Below are 19,974 nucleotides of genomic sequence, written 5' to 3'. Positions count from 1 at the left end.
GGTTTTGGAGATAAGAAATAAAGTTCCTCACTTGGAGATATTTAAAAAAAAAGAAAATCATTAGAGATTTCTTCAAAAGTCATTAGAATCCCTTCTTTAAAGAGGTCACCACTTTAAAGAAGATCTTAGGATGTGCAGTATGTGTTCTTAAGTACTTGGCTGAATACAGGTACAAATGCAATGGTACCTTAAAAGAACCTGACTCTTTGTCCATCCAAGACGGAGCATCTCCAGAAGAAAAATATAACATTCATTCATTCATTATAGTTCCCAATCGTGTTGCTTAATGGTACCACTATAGAAATGTCAGCCCTCCAGTATCAAATGGAAGATACAGCAGAGATAAGCAGATTCAAGGACATTTCTTACATTATTCCGTAAACTTTTCCTGAAGAGTGCTGTGAGATTCTTAAACATTCCTGCAGGTGGTGCCAGAGGGATATTTTAAAATAAATACATAAATGGCGGCAACATGTTCATTTCTAATATATTTATTCTCCTTATCATGGACATAGGTAAGGGCATCCCTCTCTCTATAGTTTTATGAACTGAGCATATTCATAGATTGTTAGTGCTTTTGTTTCTAAATCAGGTGTTATTTTGATGCCCAAACATGTAAAATTTGATGACATCGTAAAAGTAAATAGGTTTTAATTTACATATTGTCTTTCATTCTTGCTAAGCAGCATTAGTGGTGATTTTGACACATTTACTTTATATCTGGAGATAATGCCAAATAGGCCGATTAGATCCAAAAAGGCTGGTATGGATGTGTTTTAATTGTTTTAAGAATAAAATTCATTCATTCAAAATCCATTTGAAAACAATCTTTTTACCTAATCTTACTTGTAACCTATTCTCACCTACTTCTACTTAACATTTTGTTTATTTCTTATTGTAGCTATGTTACTTTATACACTCATTATTACTTTCTCTTATATACCTTGAATCGGACTGTTGCAACTAAATTTCCCTCTGTGGATCAATAAAGTATTCTGATTCAGATTCAGGTTTGATTACTAGATGTAACTGCTGTTGCTAGTGGTTCAACAGCTAGAATGAACAGAAGTGGTGATAGAGGTGAACCTTGGGGACGTACTCTACTCTGTGTTTTAATGCAAACAGTAGTAACTGTAATCTCACTTGTATGTTATTGAAAACATTTTTTTTTTTTTTACCTTTTTTTTTTTTCCATCTATCCTGCAGCTGTGGAGGAAGTGAAATTGAAGGATACTCAGTACACCCTGGAACATGTGCGGGCTTTTGCCATGTACAATTACCTCCACCTAGACCCTTGGTATGAAGACAGTGTTTTGTTTGTGGACTGCAAAGGAAGGGTTCTCAGTCTCACCGTCACCCTGGTAAGCTTTTAAATCCTCCTGCTTTTTTCTTGAAAGGCCTCGTTCGTGGTAGCTATTTACGTTTGTATTCATTACCTAGTTGCAAACATATCCCTCCACCAATGTCTATGAGAAAAATTCCATTATATTTATTCTTCATGTCAAATAAAATGGTAGTAGGCTTTAATGCATCTGACAGACCAGATGGTGACTAAATACCACTGAAATAAGAGCCTCAGTGTAGATGATGTCAGATTCCACAATACTAACATTTAACAAGCTGGGATATTAATGGAACTTATCAGTTTCACAACTTGCTGTTCTCTTGCTTCAGATTATTAGAAACCATTAGAGTGGGAGTGAGAGTCCCAGTATTAATGGAGAAAAGTTAAGTTTCTATTCCATCTTTTGTGGGACTCGGCACAGAAGATAAAGTTTGGGATAAGCCCTTGTATGTCTGTTGGAACGGAATATCTTTTAGTTGTGGACCAAACAAGACATTTGAGGATGTCATCTTGGGCTTTGGAAAACTGATAAATATGTCTCACCGTTCTCTGGCATTTTATAGACTGAACATCTAATTGAGACTAGAGACTCAACACTACAGGTTTGTACAAACCTACAGATACAAGTTTGTTGTCCAAAACCAAGATGCTGTGATGAGAATCAAATCAGCCCAAGGACCTTTTTTTAGCAGAGACTTCTTTTATGTCTAAGACATCATTGACCATGATTAAAGATAATTGGTCCCACATCAGTGTTTTTTTTAATGTCAGATCTGGCCTAAATGATGATCATCAGGCTGTAATCCTGTGAGGAAATATGTCTGGCTTTCAGTGGCATCATTAAATTACTCTTTATGAAAATGTGTTTTTTAAATTCTAATTACAATCATCACATGATAATTATCGTCCCTCGGCACATTGTACATGGCGGTTCACTCTCTGTTCACGGCATTACCAGCACGGATACTGGAGAAAATGATCTCAAAGGTGCATCATGCATTAGATAGCGATATAATACGCAGTGTCACGCTCCATGGCAACAACAGGGTAGCTGCTGCATAGTCCTTTTGCAACATTGTTACCTTACGCAATGAGTAATTGAAGCTCTTGTGTACCGGAATATCTTTCTATTACTAATAAGGCTCTGTGAGTTTTGAATCACATGCAAAGCCAAGTCACATGGGCCGCATCATGACAGTTGCCAACTTCTTCTCTCCTTGATGTGTATGTGTTGTTTTATTAAGCTTCTATGTTGAAGTTTTCGTCTTGTGGCTTTTATTACTAAAACTTACAGATATCATTTATTTGCTGTGTTCTTATATCTGAGTTCATCTGAATTTTCTTATGGGATTAGAGTGCCCTATTCAATATAAAATCATTGACCTGTAGTTCAAAGCCTTCTCTTATTAAGTGTCTGTCTGAGTCTTTGTGAGTCATGACTGGACTTTTCAAATCATGTAATTCGAAAGTTTGGTAGCAGTGAGAAGAACAGATATACCCATTTTACATCATTCAACAATCTTTCCCTCAGTTTTAGTGTAATGCATTTTGTACCATTCTATTTCTTTTCTTCCCCACTAGTGCTGAAGCAATTTTGAAAACAGTTTTTATAACTGAGTCACTTTTCAAGCAAAAAGGCTCACATTTTTCTTTGTCATATATGACAGTAAATTGATATCTTTGGATTTTAACTGCTGCTCAGACAAAACAAGCAGTTTGAAGATGTCACCGTGGGTTTTAAGAAGTGCATGTTTTGCATGTCATAGACCAAAGGAATAATCTTTTTTGATAAATCAAGAAAATAATTGTTAGTTTATTCTAATTTTCCTCCCCTTAGATATGAATGATTTATACATACTGTAGGTCAGATTGATGTAGAGACAATAATATCTTTTGTGCATGTAATACTGACTGAAGCGTTGGTTGTGAATCCAGGACACCGCCCTGTGTAAGCCAAGAGAAGTGTACCGTATAAGCCCTGACTCCAGCCGGTGTGAGGATCGTCTTTGTGCGTCCCTCAGCTTCACCTCAGCGACCTGGGCAGCACTCTCTGATGGTGCCGGCCAACTGCAACTTCTCCGAACCGGCAAGAGGGGAGGCAGTTCGCTTATAAAGTGGGAAGTTAGTATACCTTCTGGATTAACTGTTCTTAAGTAATACACTAATGCATATCAAAATATTTTGTGTTTTCCATAATTTTGAAATCTTTTGATAGGATATTAAGTGTATTGGTTGCAATGTAATCTAGGAGTCAATGTGAAGTTAAAAGGGCAATTACTAATCCATTGTGTGGGTGTGGGTGGGTGGAGACTATTGATTTAATAGAAAATATACTTTTCAAATTTTTGTCTTTGCAAATATGAGAGGTGGGTGAGAGAGATTTTATTTTTGAATGTTGTGTCTAATGTAGAGAAGGGTGCATTGGGAAAATATCTGTAAGAAATGGACTCATTAACCAGGTATCTGTATGCATTCGGGCTTCTCTGCATTACATTACCTTCTTCAACCAGACAGCTTTAGACACTGATTTAGAAATACTAGTTTGAATTAGCATTTTGTTCATACAATAAAGACAAATATCACCAAAGTGCATTATAGACCATTTAAAGCCAGTTGATACTGTGGCCTTCATTAAAGCTGTTACAGCCTAAAAGGATGATGCAGGGATAAATCCTTTTGTTATTGAATTCAAAGCTATTCTAAAGTCTCATTTTCAGATGCACTGACACTTCTAAACTGGCAAGGTTTACATTTTACATTTGGTTAAGGGTTGGTTTTAAGGGGGTAATAAGATGCGCTCCTCATTACTATTTAAATGCTATAGTCTAGTCTAGAGTCGCCGTCAGCAGATAATGTAAAGCAGAGGTGATCTTGTGCATCAGTGGATGCATCGCATGAATACTGAATAGGTATAATGATTTGATTTCAGATTTTTGGGGAAATGTATTTTGCATGCGCAGCTGAGCGATATCTTTAGTTTTTAAAGAGACCTACCACTAATTAAATTGACCCAAGTTTGACTTAAAGTGGGAGACCAAATGTAAAAGTCAATCTCTTTCTACATTTTTGCCACATATTTGCTCCTTACAAAGATAATTGAAGACAACATGACAAATGTGACTTTAAAAAAACATAGATGCATTTGAAAAAGTAAATAAAAGCTATAGAGTAAAATTGTTAAATCTTGTTAGCGGTGATAAAGGAGACTAAGCTTTCAATATTTGTCTATAACGACTTACTGGACACACTTTTATTAGCTCTTAACTCTGAAGCGCCTTCTTGATGAGAAAAGCTCAATATAAAGGGTTCAAACTTTAAATTTAAAAATTTAAATTTCAAATTTAAATCTTGTTTTTGTATTTTAACAATATATCTTGCTCTGTCGAGTTTTGAATCAATTAATAGTTAAGGCATTATAATGTCATTATCGAAATAAATTTTTTTCAAATGTTTTGTTCTGTTTTGTCCCAAAAAACCCAAAGATACTTATTTCAAAATGATATAAAACAGAATAAAGCAACAAATCTTTACCTTTGACAAATTGAAACTAATGACTGTTCTTGCATTATTATTTAATTGGATGACTTTTCAGTTGTTGAAATGATTGAAGATTCATTTTATGTCAGTTGATATAATGACCAGTTGTTCCAGCTCCAGTCCGTGTTTTTGTGCACTTGATATGAGTTGATTGTCTATTAATTTTTTATTACTCTGTCACAGATGACCACATCTGGCATTTACTTGTATAAAAAGATTGATCATATGACCAATAATGCCAGCTAACAGGTTTTGCCCACGATCAAATTTATCTTTGTAAAATGTTGATTGTATTTATTGATTCTTTACTTGTAGCCACTGTTTAGTGAAGAAATGGAGGAGCCTTTCACCATCCTCCACAGCATCTCACATGTCCAGGATGGAGTACACACCATGGAGGTCCTGCTGCTCCGCATCCAGAAAGACCCACAGGAAACTAAAGGGAGTGGTTACTCAGTGTCTCTTGAGTGGATCACAGTCGCCAACGCTGCAGGACATGGTGGGTGGTGTACTGGCCTATCTATCATCATTTCAGTAATTGAGCATGAAGTGAAATAAGACAAGCGTGTAAAAGATTATAAGGTCTGAATTAGAATTTAAATGTCAAGCTTGTTATGTAATTTTCATGTTAATTTTTTACAGTATTCATACCCAGTAGATGACAGAAATCCTTTGTTAATTAAAGCATACTAGGAAGGTAGTCATGGTCTGCCATTCACGCGGTTTAATTATTGTGCTCCAAATGAGATTCTAAAGCAAACATTGGCACAGAGAATTTTCATTACAGTTTTTTGCCCTTGCTGAGAAAGAAAGACCCTGACTAATGATTCAAAGATTGGGAAGACAAAAACCGAAGCCGGCTTTCGAGATTCCCTTCCGCAGTAATATCTGATATCTGCCAGCTGTAGAATTATCTTTGGTTGTTCGTTTAGTGTCTCAATGTTTGACCTGTCTTCACCGTTCCTCTTGCTCTACAATTGATCAAATATTGTTGTAGAGGGGAATGTGAGTCTCCTAAATCAATGTTGTCATACGATATATTTTAATAAAAGGTATCCCCAGTATTAACATTCTCAATATGCTCATGTAGTATTCTTAAAGACTAATTGTTATTTGCAAACGTGTACAACAACAAATGCTTTAATCTAATCTCATGAAAGACTTCTCCCTTACCGTGACACTGAGTTTACTAGCGGCTCGGTGAATGTTTGAAGTATTACGTATCGTTGGTAGTAGGTATGAGCTCAAAAATAAATGTACTATCCTGTTACTGTGTCAGAGTTCAATGGAAGACACACCTTTGTCACTATATAATGTATCATTTGGTTTCCACATGCAGGTCAGGAGAAGAAGTATGAAGTGAAGAAGAGGAAGGTCCTCAGGGGGAAGTCGGTGCCTCACTATGCAGCGGTGGAGCCACAGGGGAAGGGGTTAATGGTGGCCTCGGAGAAACCGTTTGCCTTCACACATGTGGACGGGCGTCCTGTGGATCTAACTGACCCAGAGCCAATGGAGGTGGAGAAGACTGGTGGGTCAGAAGTTATTCCCTCTCCTTTTAGCACTACCTCACCACCAACTCCTTGGAAAGAGATATTTATTTGTTGCTCCTTAATGCTTCACTTCCTTTACCAGCTAGATGCTAACTTTGTCTGTATAGTGGTTGATGCTGGGTAGGTAATGTACATTAGGTTTATCTGACACATTTCTTGCTATTAATATTGACCTACTAACTACTACTGACCTACTGCGGTTGGATTAATGAGAGCAGAGATTGCGGGAAATAAAGCCATAGCAATTAACTAAAAAGGCCAAAAGTTCATCTAGAGTCACAGGATTTGGGAACAATTCTCTGTAAATGAAACATGCTGTATTTATATAGCGCTTTTCTAGTCTTAATGACTACTCAAAGCGCTTTTACCTAGCACAGGAAACATTCACCATTCACACACATTCATGAACAGTATGCAAAACAATATTTGTTTTGCATACTTGTTAAATGACTGTCATTTTTGTTTAATTTTAATCAGTCAAAATGACATTTTGGGAAAGTTGCTTTCTTGCCGAGCCTTGGATAAGAAAATTGATACTACTTATGTCTGTGCAATAAATATAAAGGAGATCAGGGGAAGCTTAGCTTAATTTAGGTTAGCGTAAAGACTTTGAACATTGGGAAACAGCTTGTCAGGCCAAAGGTGTATATAGTGTGATCAAAGGTAGAGAAATTAGCCGGTCACTATCAAATTGTATCTTGTCCTTTTGATGTTTATTACCTGTGTTGTTACCTTTTTGACAGAGCCAAGCTAGCTGTTTCCCTCTTTTTTTCAGTCTATATGCTAAGCTAAGCTCACTGCCTCTTGCCTGTAGCTTTATATTTTACCTACAGACATGAGAATGGTGTCAATCTTCTCATCAAACTGCAAAAAAAACAGAAATGAGCAAGTGTCCAAAACTGTTCCTAAATTGACTAAATCTTTTATCAGTTATTGTGAGTAGTTACTCAAGTTAGATTCTTGACTTAGCTTTACTTTTGTGTTTCAAATAAACAATTTCTATAACCATATCATTGAGGTGGTTTTTCACACCACCAAAACCTTTCTTGTACGCACAAATCATCCTGTGTCTGGACTGAACCAAAAGTTCATATCCAACAGTTTTTTTTGTTTGTTTTGTTAATATCTTTTCCTGTTTCAACACTTTGTTTATGCTCACAACCTCTAAACGAGCAGACAAACAGCCACCCTCTTTTTTAAAAGATATGAAAGAGACCTCAAGTGACCGAGACAGGGCAAAGTGTGTCCCTGTTGATGGTGCAGAAGCAGAATAATGGCAGCTTTTTTAACCAATCCTTTTATCAGCGCTCTGCCTTTCTCCTTCCCAAATGGGAGAAGTGGATTAGATGTCAAGAGAGGAGGTGCCTTCAAAGAGTAATGAGAGAGGAGATGCAAATGGGGAGCAGAGATGGAGGTGACTTAATGGTGCACTGATAGATAAGACCTAGAAGATAAGACCTAGATAAGTGTTAATGGATAGTGTACATATACTGTATAGATCCATGGTTGGAAATTTTTCTGAAATATGAACTTCTCAGGGAAACAAGAAACACTTAACTTATAAATATATAATGTATACATGCCAAAAGTTCCCAAGACTGAACATGGGTCATTTACGTAAGTAGTGTAGTCTTGTGTTGGTTTCGCATTGTGTCTGTAAGGCAGTATACCCAAAAGAATGTTTAAATGATGAACACTAGAAAGGCTAAGAGAATATTTGGAAATTAAATAATTTGGCAGCTCCCATCTCTCCTTCTCATTGGTTTCTTTTGTTGATTCAGGTGACAACAAAAGGTGATAATGAACATGTCTCAGTTCTACACATCCCTGCCAGATATAGAGCAGGTCTGTTGGTTTAGAGCATCATAATTGGACAAATTTCAGTGATTAGGCTTCGCCAGTAATCATAGAGTGAGTGTCGAAGATGACAGTTCTGGCACAGAGCTTTCTCTATAGGAGTTTTGTTTATGAGAAACTGACACAGAGTTGTCTATGTGTGAATCAGTGATGTTTACTTTCTTTCATATCTAAATAGCCTCCATAGTTCTGTTGGTTTTTTAATCAAAATTATAACGCCTGCCTGGATCGAAGCAATCTGTTCTTTCATCATTTTGTTTTATTCACAATGGACTATATTTTATCTCTTTCAGAATATACTGTAAGAACATACTTATGACATTGCAGGTTCAGCATGCTGTGTCTATAAGAAAAAAACCTGTGTCATCTATTTTTTTCACTAAAGTGCCTCCTTTTTAAAGATTATTAAGATAAAACAAAAAATTAAAATAATCATCCTTTGTAGTTCATAAAAAAGACTAGGACAGCACTCCAATTAGAAAACTACAGCACATGGTCATTGAGACAGTGGCGATGCGCCGGAAAGGTGGTAATAGGGACAGTCCTTGTCCAAAGGGAGGTGTCTTGGATACACTTCCTGATACCTGCTGATTCACGACAGGATGAATGAGCTTTCCTTTCCTGTTTCTTATGAAGTTAATGTTGTGGTTCCATCTATTTGGATCTAATTGTTGTGCTGGCCGCACTCGCCTATAATTAACCCCACCTGCCTATATTGATTGTGAAATTGCCAGAATACATGCTGAAGAAGAGTGACTTGCCTACAAAGTCCATATGGCAATACAGAATCTAATTGGAGTGCTGTCCTAGTCATTCCTTTTTAAAAATAAATACATTTACTATCTACCATTTAATTTGAATGCACACAGCTATGTGTACTAACTTAGATAAATATGAAGGAGATCAACATTATCGGCCTCTCTTGTACATCCTTTGTTGCAGTTTAGGGATGAAAAAAATTACAACATATATGGACCTGGGTGATTAGTATTATCTGAACTTTAGAGAATACTAAGTAATATTTCTGAATTACGTTTGGATTATTCTGTTTCCCGGCTAGTGAAATGAGGTGGACTGTTCTGTGATTAGGTCACTGTATTTTTCTCTCATTGTATATGCCTCACAGCTACATTACAGAAAAGATGAAACCTTAAACCTGAGACCTTAGAGAAGAACTCAGACAAAAGTAAAAAAAACTGTAGCCTGAAAGAAAATAATTTATGAATCTCCCTTCTGATCTGCAACGAATGAAAAGATCTTTGTTGGTGAAAGGATTCAAGGGGACTGTATTTTAGAAACAACTTCCGTTTATGAAAATGTGATTCAACACAAGGCTGCAAAATTGTTGTCGGTCAGAGCTGTGAGGGGACTGTTAGCTACTTTTGGGACTATGTACCTGGTAGCAAAAGTCATTTTATTAAGCATCTGTGAACTGTTAAAGAAAGACACAAGGCCTGCTGCGCATACATTTTCCAACAAGACTTCCACTTCATTCTGTGTATCCAACTGTTCTCACACTGCCAGTACAAGATATAGAAGGCAACTCTCTCCCTGGGAATGTTTTTTGTTGATTTATTACCACACAGTCAAAAGGATTTCATTGTGGATCATAGAATTCTAACATGCCAGGGGAGGTGCGAAGTCAGAGGCAGAAAATTGGCTTCTTAAAAATGTGGGCAATGGTGAGAACAGATTAGTTCCTTGTTAAAGAGAAGTGGAAATAAGCTGTCATGTTAAAAAAAAAAAGGGTCAATAAAGGAAGTAGTTGGGTGCCAAAGCCCAAATTCATTCAGTGCGGTGTTTTTAAAACTAATATTTATATTTAATTACACTGTGGATATTACTTTAGCTGTTAATTTTACAACTAGGAAGCACTTAGAAAGAGCATACCTTCTCAATCGTGATGTATGAACTAAAGAACTTGTGTTGATGATGAGCGGCAGGATCAGACAACAGCTAAGACGGACTCATGATGTTCTTTTAAGGGCAGTTTAATCAGTATACTGTGAGAGGGAGTGCTGCTATGTAGCCATTAGCTCGCTCTCTCTCTGCCTGTCTGTCTGTCTGATCAGCAAGATACAAAGGTCTTATATATGGTTGGGTACACACGGAATACAAAAGAACTAGAAATGCATGACATCACTTGAACATAACAACTTTGTCCTAACATGGTAGAAACAATCTAGCTGACAGCCTGTTGCAAACACAGCCATTTGCGTCCATCTCAGCTATCTTACTGTAGCCTGAGGTCAGAGGTAAACGGATAAACTTGAAATAGTAGTGGCACCTCTGTCTCTCACACACATGTCCAGCTGTCTTCCTTTTTCCCTACAGTCTAAAGTTACTTGCACATACAGCAAATTACTATGATATTTAGAATAACAACTATCATCACATAAGGCATAAAAGAATATGCATCACAAATTCTGTGATCTTGGTCTCTCACTATGAATGTATGTGCCAGTTTTTTTTATAATTCAAGTAAGAGCAGCAGCTCATGAGAAAAATCCTTATTTACCATACCAACATTGAGAAATTATTTTAAGCAAAATCATGAGTCAGTACCTGGCTTGGATCCACACCAACAACAGCTAACAAGGTCTTTGGATGATGGCCTAACATTGCATCCAAAGTTAATTGATATCTGTTAACAGCAGATAATATATAATATAATAGCCTTGGCAAATGTAACAAATTATAGCAATGCGGTGTTACTGGTTTGCATATTGAAAATATTTAGCTTTTGAAGGCCCTGAAAACCTCAATGTCCTCAATGATTGTTTTACTATGAGTGATAGGGTCTTGGTTATTTCACTGGATAGATTTGTGTTTTTGTCTGTGCTCTTCTTACTGGTTTGAAGGGTTTAGAAATATTTTAATCAAAATAGCAACAGTGAATCTGTTTTTTAGACAATTTGAATTTTAGAGGCGGTCAAGGCAATGGAAATCTGATTAATAAATAAAAGAAAGACAATAATAAAGTAGAGAGACTGGAGGGGAAATAAGACAACCAGGGTCTCTGGTGAGTGGACACAGTAGCTGTTTCCTTTACTAGTGGGCTTACAGCTAACATTTGTTCAGATGGTAAATTGCTGTTTGGGGGGCATTAACACCAGAAATGTTCCAGCTGTCAAATGCATGTGAATGATGTGAGGTAGAATTTACTTTGCTTTCTGTCTGAACACAGCTTCAAGGGGTTGTTTTTACCCATTTTACCCTGTAAAAATCCTCTCATAATTATAAAATTGAGACCTAAGATTGTCAATTATATCTGTAATGATTTAATATAATTCCTTTTACTAGAGGTTCAACAAACTTTCAATTGTAAACCTTAATCTGAGAATAATACAATTAAATAATAATTGCAATTAAAGTACAGAAACACAACAAAATCTGCAAAGGTTTAGGTCTGCCAGGATAATTTTGCACAAGAGTGCAGGTCAAAATAGGAAATTGTGCTAGAGAATTGGCCTAATAGCTTCACTGTGAGCTCGGTCCTCATAGTTCCCCTTGCAGGATGATAATTCATTTATTTTAATAGTCATCCATCGGCAGTGTCATTTCCTTCAACTCTTGCATTGTATTAGATGTTTTATGCATGACTGTACCATCTGGCACAGGACTGTCATTAACTTTAGCACCATACATTTCTCTCCTATTTGAACTCAGATCCGATTTACTTCTGGCAGCAGACAGCGGAGGACATCACCATGTGCGTGCGCATGCCTGAGGGTGTCACCAAAGAGGAGGTGCAGTTCAGGCTGACGGCAGACAACATCAGGCTTGGAGTTCAGGGTTTCCCTCCTTTACTGGAGGGCCAGTTGTATGCGTCTGTAGACCCGGAGGCCAGCGCCTGGATCATCAAAAATGACAAAAGGTGTGCAAAGTTGATGTTTCTTAGTTTCTGTTTGATTTCAATGTTTAAGGGAGCAAAAACAGCAGTGACAAACAGGATACCTCATGGTACATTACAACAATATTGCTTCTGAATGTGCTGAAAAGGGAGCCACAAACCATCAACTCCAAGGAACAGTTTCCATCTCTGGTCTTGTTTATTCGCCTTTGTTTACTTTCTTTCACAACCTCATATCAAAATGATAGCTCTTACATACTGAATATAGTAATGCACCCCATTAATCTCAGAACAGAGAATTGTTTTACAACTCTATTAATGCATGATTTTTTGACTATGTACAGTTTGCATGCACCGTTCTAGAGATTTAAGAGACCTGGTACGGGTTCTGAGCTTGGATCTTTAGTCAGATACAGTACGTTTCACTAACCATCATAATCTATTGTATATATTTATTTGCTCTAAAGTCATTCAAGGAAGTAGTTTTCTAACCTGTTACAGGACATTTTTTTTCTGTAGTTGTACAGACACTTATTTCACGTATTTTGATATTAGCGATATTAGAGAATACTAATGAGAAAAGGCCTGGTATACAGTCAAGAAATGTGGGTCTCTAAAATGTATCAAGTATGCAATGAATCTAGTAGTTGGGTAGTTGTCTTTATTGCCCAGAAAGTAAATGTGAAAAGTCTTCATCTGTTTTTAGTCTTTTTTTTTTTTTTTTTATAAAACTGAATCATAAGGATTGTGGCTAGGATTTCACTTGACACAGAGCAACAGAACCCATCTGTAATTACCTTGTCTGTCCTTGTGACCCTGGTCACAGTGTTCTTGTACGGTCTCTCAAGCCAAAATGTTAATGAACTAGTTTCAAGAAGTGTTATACATTCAATCAACACCACTGGAAAAGAGTCACCTCGCCCTGAATAGGGAGATTGGGACAAATCCTGTAACCAGGCTCTAGGTTGAGCTGTCAGGTGAATGTGTCAGACCACTCAGGAAGGGAAGTCAGGGCCCCCCTGAGGCAGTTTTTAACAGGAGAGGAGAACTACTTGAAATTGCTAGGAAACTTCCAAACGCTTACTTGCCTTGTGTAGAGAGAAAGTAGAGACTTGCAATGATAGATGCGACAGACTCACAAAGTGAAAACATCGCTGTCGCTGCAAAAGTGGCAGGGTCAAATTTCGGACACGCAGTGAACAAGCTTTAGCCAATTCCCACCTCCATGGCAGTGTTCACTAAGCTCTTTGAAAAGCTCTGCAGTGGCAAAGTGCCACTGGTGGATGAGTTATTCCCTGAGATTGTTGGAGTGTTATGGTTGGAACCCTTCTTTGATGTCCCATACAGGTTGAGAAAAGTGCCAGATGGAGTGGTGGCTCCCTTTTCTTTGTCCAAGTCGCCAAGGGTTTTGTGCTCCAGTCATTGCATTTTTTTGCTAAACTGGAGCTCAGAGCGACGACTATTGAGCACCAGCTTCAGGTGAACATGTTGTCCTAGTTGTGGAACAGTGAACTTTTCCTCAACCTTTTGAAATACATCAACTAATTCAATAGGAACGTGGCCCTGCCCATGACTTTATTTTCACAGCAAGAGAAAAATCCTGAGACGAGAGCAAGAAATTGCATCGAGAGCAAAGACTTAGGTTTTGAGAGCGAGAAGGAAAACATTTTGAGAGAAAATCTTTTCACATTGATAGCAAAAAATATACATTTGAGAGTTTAATAAATATTTGAGAGAGATTTTTATTTTCTCAGAAATAATTAAATCAAATTTATATTTAAACTTTTTTAGTATCAAATATTATTTTTTGCTATCAGTGTGATAACTTTTTCTCTCAAACATTTTTTTCCCGCTCAGATCATTTATTTTCTCGCGTGTATTAAAGAAACAAAGCTAGCTCCATATGCTTGCTGTGTCTTCAATACAAGTCCTTGCTGTGTGTGTGGGTGGGTGTGTGGGTGGTCTGTATCTGGATGTCCTTTTACATTGTAAACATCTAGGAAAAAAACACTCCAATTGTGAATTGGGCATGTTTTTCCATACCAATGCGTTATGTGTTTTATAGACAGACAGCTGAGCACCGTCCTGCTTTCCTCTGTCTGGAATTGAATTATGAAGCTGTCCTTGTGTGCTGTGTGTCTTTCATATCTTGTCATTGTTTCCCAAATATAAACCTGCTTCATAACATCCAACAGCACAATAGAATATTAATGATATTTTCTCCTGAAGGCCCATGTTCCCATTCTTCGATTGAGGCTGCAACTTGTCATGTTAAATAGTAGGCTGACTATTCTATGCCTAAAAAAAGATATCTTTTCTGTTAGTAGAACTCAAAACCCAAAGTAAACACAATTCTGAGGTGTTAAGTCATACATTTCACAGTATACTTCTAGTATTATTATAACTTTATTTGAATTTTGTACTGTATGTCATGAAAAACAAAGACTTGGATAGGTTTCTGATAGCCGATTCCCCTTTGGATCTGATTACCAGTTCCAACAAATCTCTTTTTTGGAACCTTTCATCGCTCCTCACCCTTCTTTTCTATTTGCAAAGAGTAATGTAGAAAATCATTAAGGTAGCATACTTCTCAATTTTAGCTGTTAATGACAAAATGACAAACATTAGCTTATGCTAACTAACTATAATTCCATAATGGCAAAAATGTAACTATTGGCTTTTGTCTAGTTGCTCTAGTACAGAATGAATTATGACAAATAAGATTTAGTAGGCAATGCCTGATATTTTAATATCTCATATAGACTTTTAATATAATGCTTCTAAAAGCTGTGTTTTAGCCTTGTAACTTATTACCTAAAAATGTTGAAAGCCAAACCTAATAACATTTAATAAGGGATTTGTTTGAATTACTTAACTAGTTCCAATGCTCACTGTCATGCCCCTGAACCATTTTTTTGTGAGATGTGTATTACTGCCTCTTTAAAATCCGACTGATGCGACAAAAAGCTTTCATTTGAATACATATTTAGCTACATTAGCCTGCCAATCCATTCACAAGGCATGCATTGGCACAAGCTTTTCTGGACCTCTATGTCCAGGAGAGATTGTGGTAATTATTGGTTTACATAACACGCAGAAATAAACTTAATTTTTATAGAACGTTTTGAAACAGAAGTTGCTTTACAGGAAGATTAAAACCAGAACTGGTGAGATAAAAGAAGAGGCGGAAAAAACAAAACCTAAGCATAGGGGGGGGGGCGGGGGGGGGAGTGTGTAAGCCATAAAGGAAAGGGTACACAATTTTTACAGTAACATTATTTCAAAATCAGAATTCGGCTAAGCAATACATTTTACATGCATAGACTTGGTAATGAATTATGTTGTTTCTATTTCTATTTTTGTCACCATCAAACATGCTTTTAATAGTTTGCAGATGTGGTACTTTGCCGTACTGTGATGCACTTAAAACGGTACATTGTACCTTTTCACCATTCAGCCCTATTCAGTGTGCCATAATGCAGTGGAGAGTAGATGATACATTCAGAACCACAAAACAGGAAGCACCAACATCCAGTTGTTCATTATTCTCTCTTTGCTTAATGGGAAAACTGCAATTGGTGCACTGTGACTAAATATACTCTCAACCTTGAGAACTGACACGGAATCTGAGTTAAATTGCTCTTGCAAAATGTACATATGTGACCAGATTTATAAAAAGGAAGAAAAATGTTATTCTGATTTTGTTTTAAATTATTTGTATTTTGGCTTGAATTCATAAAGATGCCATCATTTAAATGAGTTAATGAATAGACTCACATGTCTTTGTGTTGAATTCATTGTGCTCCCACCTGTTAAAAAAGATTCAAGTGTATAGGTTTTATGAGTAGAAAGACTCTTCAACCTATGAGTAGCATATGTTCTGAAATGTTTGTGTAGGCCTTTAATTTCAGTAATTAATGTTACTGTCTAAATTAGCCATGTTGAAACAGTGATTGGTGGTTGCATTTATTTTATTTACATAATTTGGCAACATACAAAACTTGAAGAACTTCTTTGACTATTGGAGGCAAGATGTTGGCAGATAATATTTTACTTACTTTGATCTGAATGTCAGTACAAAAACGTATAGTACAGTATTGTATAGTGGACAGAAAATAATTGCTGCTACTAATGTTACTAAAATGTTTTTTGGTTCTTACTTTGTTTTTTTCTGCTGCAACAAACACATGCTACTGAGGAATATAATTTGAAACATTCTGTCAAAACCAGATCAGCCACAGTCCTGTCACCCTGAATAACTCCTCAAGCTCATCTCTGACCTTTCTCATCAAAACTGCATTGTAGCCTACCAGACTGCTTCTGATTGGATGTTTACTAGTTGTTTGCATCATTCTTATTTAAGAATAACACGGTAATAACAGAATAACAGTAACACGTTTGCTCTGTAGTTCATAAAAATCACGCTGTCAGACAATTTCTGAACCTTTTGGCAGCTTGTGACAAACAGAAAATCAGTTTGTGAGCTTTCTGACACAGCTTGTCTCCACACTCAAGCCTTATCATTTGCATTTATATGACTCATTGATGATCAGCACTTTGAATGGGAAGGAATATGTTTCTATTTGTTTCTATGTCAGCCTGGAGGTGACCCTGCAGAAGCGCACTGAGGGGCCGATGTGGTCGGAGCTGGTAATAGGTGACAAGAGAGGGGAGAACGTTATGAGCGACGAGCAAGCTGCCCTTATCCACGAGAGACTGACATTTCTCACATCTGAGGACTTGGTAGGCTGAAGCTCATGTTGATAACTAAAATACTAAGTTTTACGGACAATATCTTTCATAGGTGGCATCACTAAAACAAATACCCTGCCAAAGCTGCCTCCCTTGCAGGAAGATACCCAACATTTGTGTAAATGTTTGAGTGTAAAAGCTGCCCACAAATTAAATGCTAATTTACCAATTATAACATCAGAGATTTTGTTTACAAAGTTGACCTTTTGTCTTGAGCATTGTGCTGAAGAAAAAAGTAAACTTCATCCTCTGGGGAGCAAGAATTGGCTCACAAATGTATATGGCATTCTGGTGATGTTTGATTTTGTATATTTGAAACACATTTTTACATCTCAAGCTGACTGCCTGGTGAAATACTCCATTTACTGTCAATTTTTCCTATAATTCAATTTTATTATTCTTTTTCCCCCCGGAAAATTACTAAATTATTTGGACATTTGGCACCCATATTATAAAGCATTACCAGATTTGGTTAAAAACAAATCTGCGAAGGCTAAGATACATGTTTTACTTTATTTCTTAACATCAGTATATTTTGTGATATAGTATTTTGTAGAAACTCACTATGGTTGATAATAACAAGATGAAAATGTCTTTGTAGCTTATCCAGTCATCTAATTACAAATTATTAAAACCACAATCCTGTAATCCCATTATTACCATAAAACCGCACTGTTTTGGGGATTTGAAACACCCTGTAAATAGTAAAGCGAAATATATTATATTGATAAATGTCTGGTTGCAGTGTTAAATCAGTCAGCAGTACGTGTTTGGAAACATTACCTAAACATTAAACTTTCATGAGGCCAAGCTTTCACTTTTTCTTGTTTTCTTAGGAGAGTTCCTCATGACCTCACAGACATTTCTTATTTAAGTTCACTCTTCTAGCTTTTAGCTGCCCTACCTCCTCCAAGGCCTCTCATCTGTCCTTTCTCTCTTCAGCTGCTCCTCGCCCTCCTCTGTCCGACATCTTATACACATCATCACACTTGAGTTACCCTCAGTCTCTCTTTCAACGGCATTTTTTAGTCATATCCTATCTCACCCTTATACTTCATTAGTATCATGTGGGTCCACTTGAGGTCCTCCGTGCAAATCAAGCCTTTTACATGTTAATAAATGCAAATTGAGTGTAACCATGGCCTCGGTTATGTTTTCCTGTTCTTCCTTTTTTACTCCAGAATGGAAACCCTGACAGGGACAAGCCCCCGTGTAACTCTCAGGAGTTGGAGGACTGCGATGGGTTCCCAGAAGACAGCTCCAGCCTTACACACTTTGATGGAGAATCACTCAAGCCCACTCAGGTGGTGAGTAACACGTATATCCTTCACTAGTAAACACGTTGATGGCTCAATCCTTCAAATCTGAGTTGTAGGATTTAACATTTTCAGTCGTGTCTGTCACCTCCCTCCTTCCTGCATTCCCCTCAAGTACACGGCTTGCAACCTGCCTTCATAAGAGCATGTTTTTATTCAGCACTGCCCCCAGTGAGCAAGCCAGCGCCGGCCTTGCACTTTAACAAGCCACTTGATCAGAGAGCTCCACAAAGGCCCAGTAAAGAAGAAACAGACACACCCAGTCCATTTCCCTCGTCTACCCTCGTGACTTGAATATTAAGAAGCTGAACCATTGTAGCTGGCATCTATTTTTATAAATGCTGATCCTGGGAATGTGTTTGTCAGGTAAAAACAGGTCAGTTTGCTTTTTTTCTAAGAAAGGTGTGGACATGTTGACGTGTTATCAGATGGTACCAATGCTCTGCATCAAAGGAGGTGCTTACTCAATGTCAGGCTTTTAAAACGGATATTTTCCTGCTGTACTCTGATCAAAGACTCTCTTGTGCTGTCCATTTTAGCTGCAGTAAGCATTAGCCTCTGAAGTAAAAGGTCACAGCGGATTTATAAAACTACATTGCTGACATTTAAAATAATGTTTACAGTCTATCTCCAGCATATACTTCAACAAACAATAATTATTATGGCATTACAGTTTATGTTGTCAACAAGCAGACTGATCTCATGAAATGGCATATGTATGACACGCCAATTCGTATGCCATTATTGGCGTGTTATCAAGTCACCTACTTACTTTTTCATGTGTATGTCAACGCCCTTTGGGCTCTATTGACTTACGTTACATTGTGATTTACATGTGAATGTACGCTATAGCAAGTAGTATGGAAGGGTGAAAATCCGACACCCAGGACACCGGGGATTGTGTCCCAACCTTTCACATTTCCTAAACTCAACCGTTGCTTTTTTCTGTTACTTAAGAGAACCCCGTTCTTCTTTCCCTAATCCTAACCGGTTCTTCTTTTCTTAAACTTAACTGTAGCTTTCTTCTTGCAACAATATGAGCTTCTTGTGTTGTTCTCGCAATAACACGGCAAGGGGCGTATATATTTATGCCCGCTATGTACAGCGTTGACATACACGCGGATAGGTCAAAATGTGTATAGATAACACACCACTTGGCTTAAGAAAGTTGCCGTGTATATTTACGCAAAGTCATGATGTCTTGTTGCAACAAGAGTCTACAGCCATGTTAGCAGCAATTTGAATATGTACTTACACAGTGACAATAGTAAAAGGGTGATTTTAGCAGATATAATGGTTATCACCATTGTAGCGGGTTAGTGGGATAGCATTTACTAATTCGCACCAAGATCAAAGTTGAGGCTGATAGGAATATTTACAAGTATTTAAGATCATAGGGGACTTATTTTTTTCCCAATGGGGAAATTGACAAATTCACATTTGGGTCATAAAATTTGAATTTGGTGCTGGCACTAGATGAAAAGCTAAGAGATTTTTATTATTTATTCTGAGGGGAACATAAGTGCCTGTACTAAATTTCCTGTCAATCTATCCAATAGTTGAGACATTTCATTCTAGCTAGCTTAGTTAAAAAGCACATAACTACTACTGTGAGGTGTTTACACTTGACCATAAAAAGTTATTCTGATAACAATTCAATTTTCAATTCAATTCAATTCAATTCAATTTTATAGTATCAATTCATAACAAGAGTTATCTCAAGACACTTTACAGATAGACCACACTCCATAATTTACAAGGACC

The 19,974-nt window shown here is 37.1% G+C and overlaps 1 protein-coding gene across 1 annotated transcript in view; it reads left to right on the top strand.

Moving 5' to 3' along the window:
- Positions 1 to 19,974, top strand: part of nudcd1 (NudC domain containing 1) — a 34,975-nt gene that overhangs the window by 931 nt on the left and 14,070 nt on the right. Inside the window, 7 exon segments of the mRNA XM_034891615.1 lie at positions 1,207 to 1,361; positions 3,281 to 3,466; positions 5,198 to 5,381; positions 6,222 to 6,410; positions 11,959 to 12,166; positions 16,741 to 16,885; positions 18,076 to 18,201. Coding sequence (XP_034747506.1) covers positions 1,207 to 1,361; positions 3,281 to 3,466; positions 5,198 to 5,381; positions 6,222 to 6,410; positions 11,959 to 12,166; positions 16,741 to 16,885; positions 18,076 to 18,201 — 1,193 coding nt within the window.

This window comes from Etheostoma cragini, chromosome 14 (genome assembly GCF_013103735.1).
Source record: "Etheostoma cragini isolate CJK2018 chromosome 14, CSU_Ecrag_1.0, whole genome shotgun sequence".
Classification (NCBI taxonomy): Eukaryota; Metazoa; Chordata; class Actinopteri; order Perciformes; family Percidae; genus Etheostoma; species Etheostoma cragini.
Note: the sequence above shows the minus strand (reverse complement) of the source record. Positions and strands in the feature narration are given on the sequence as shown.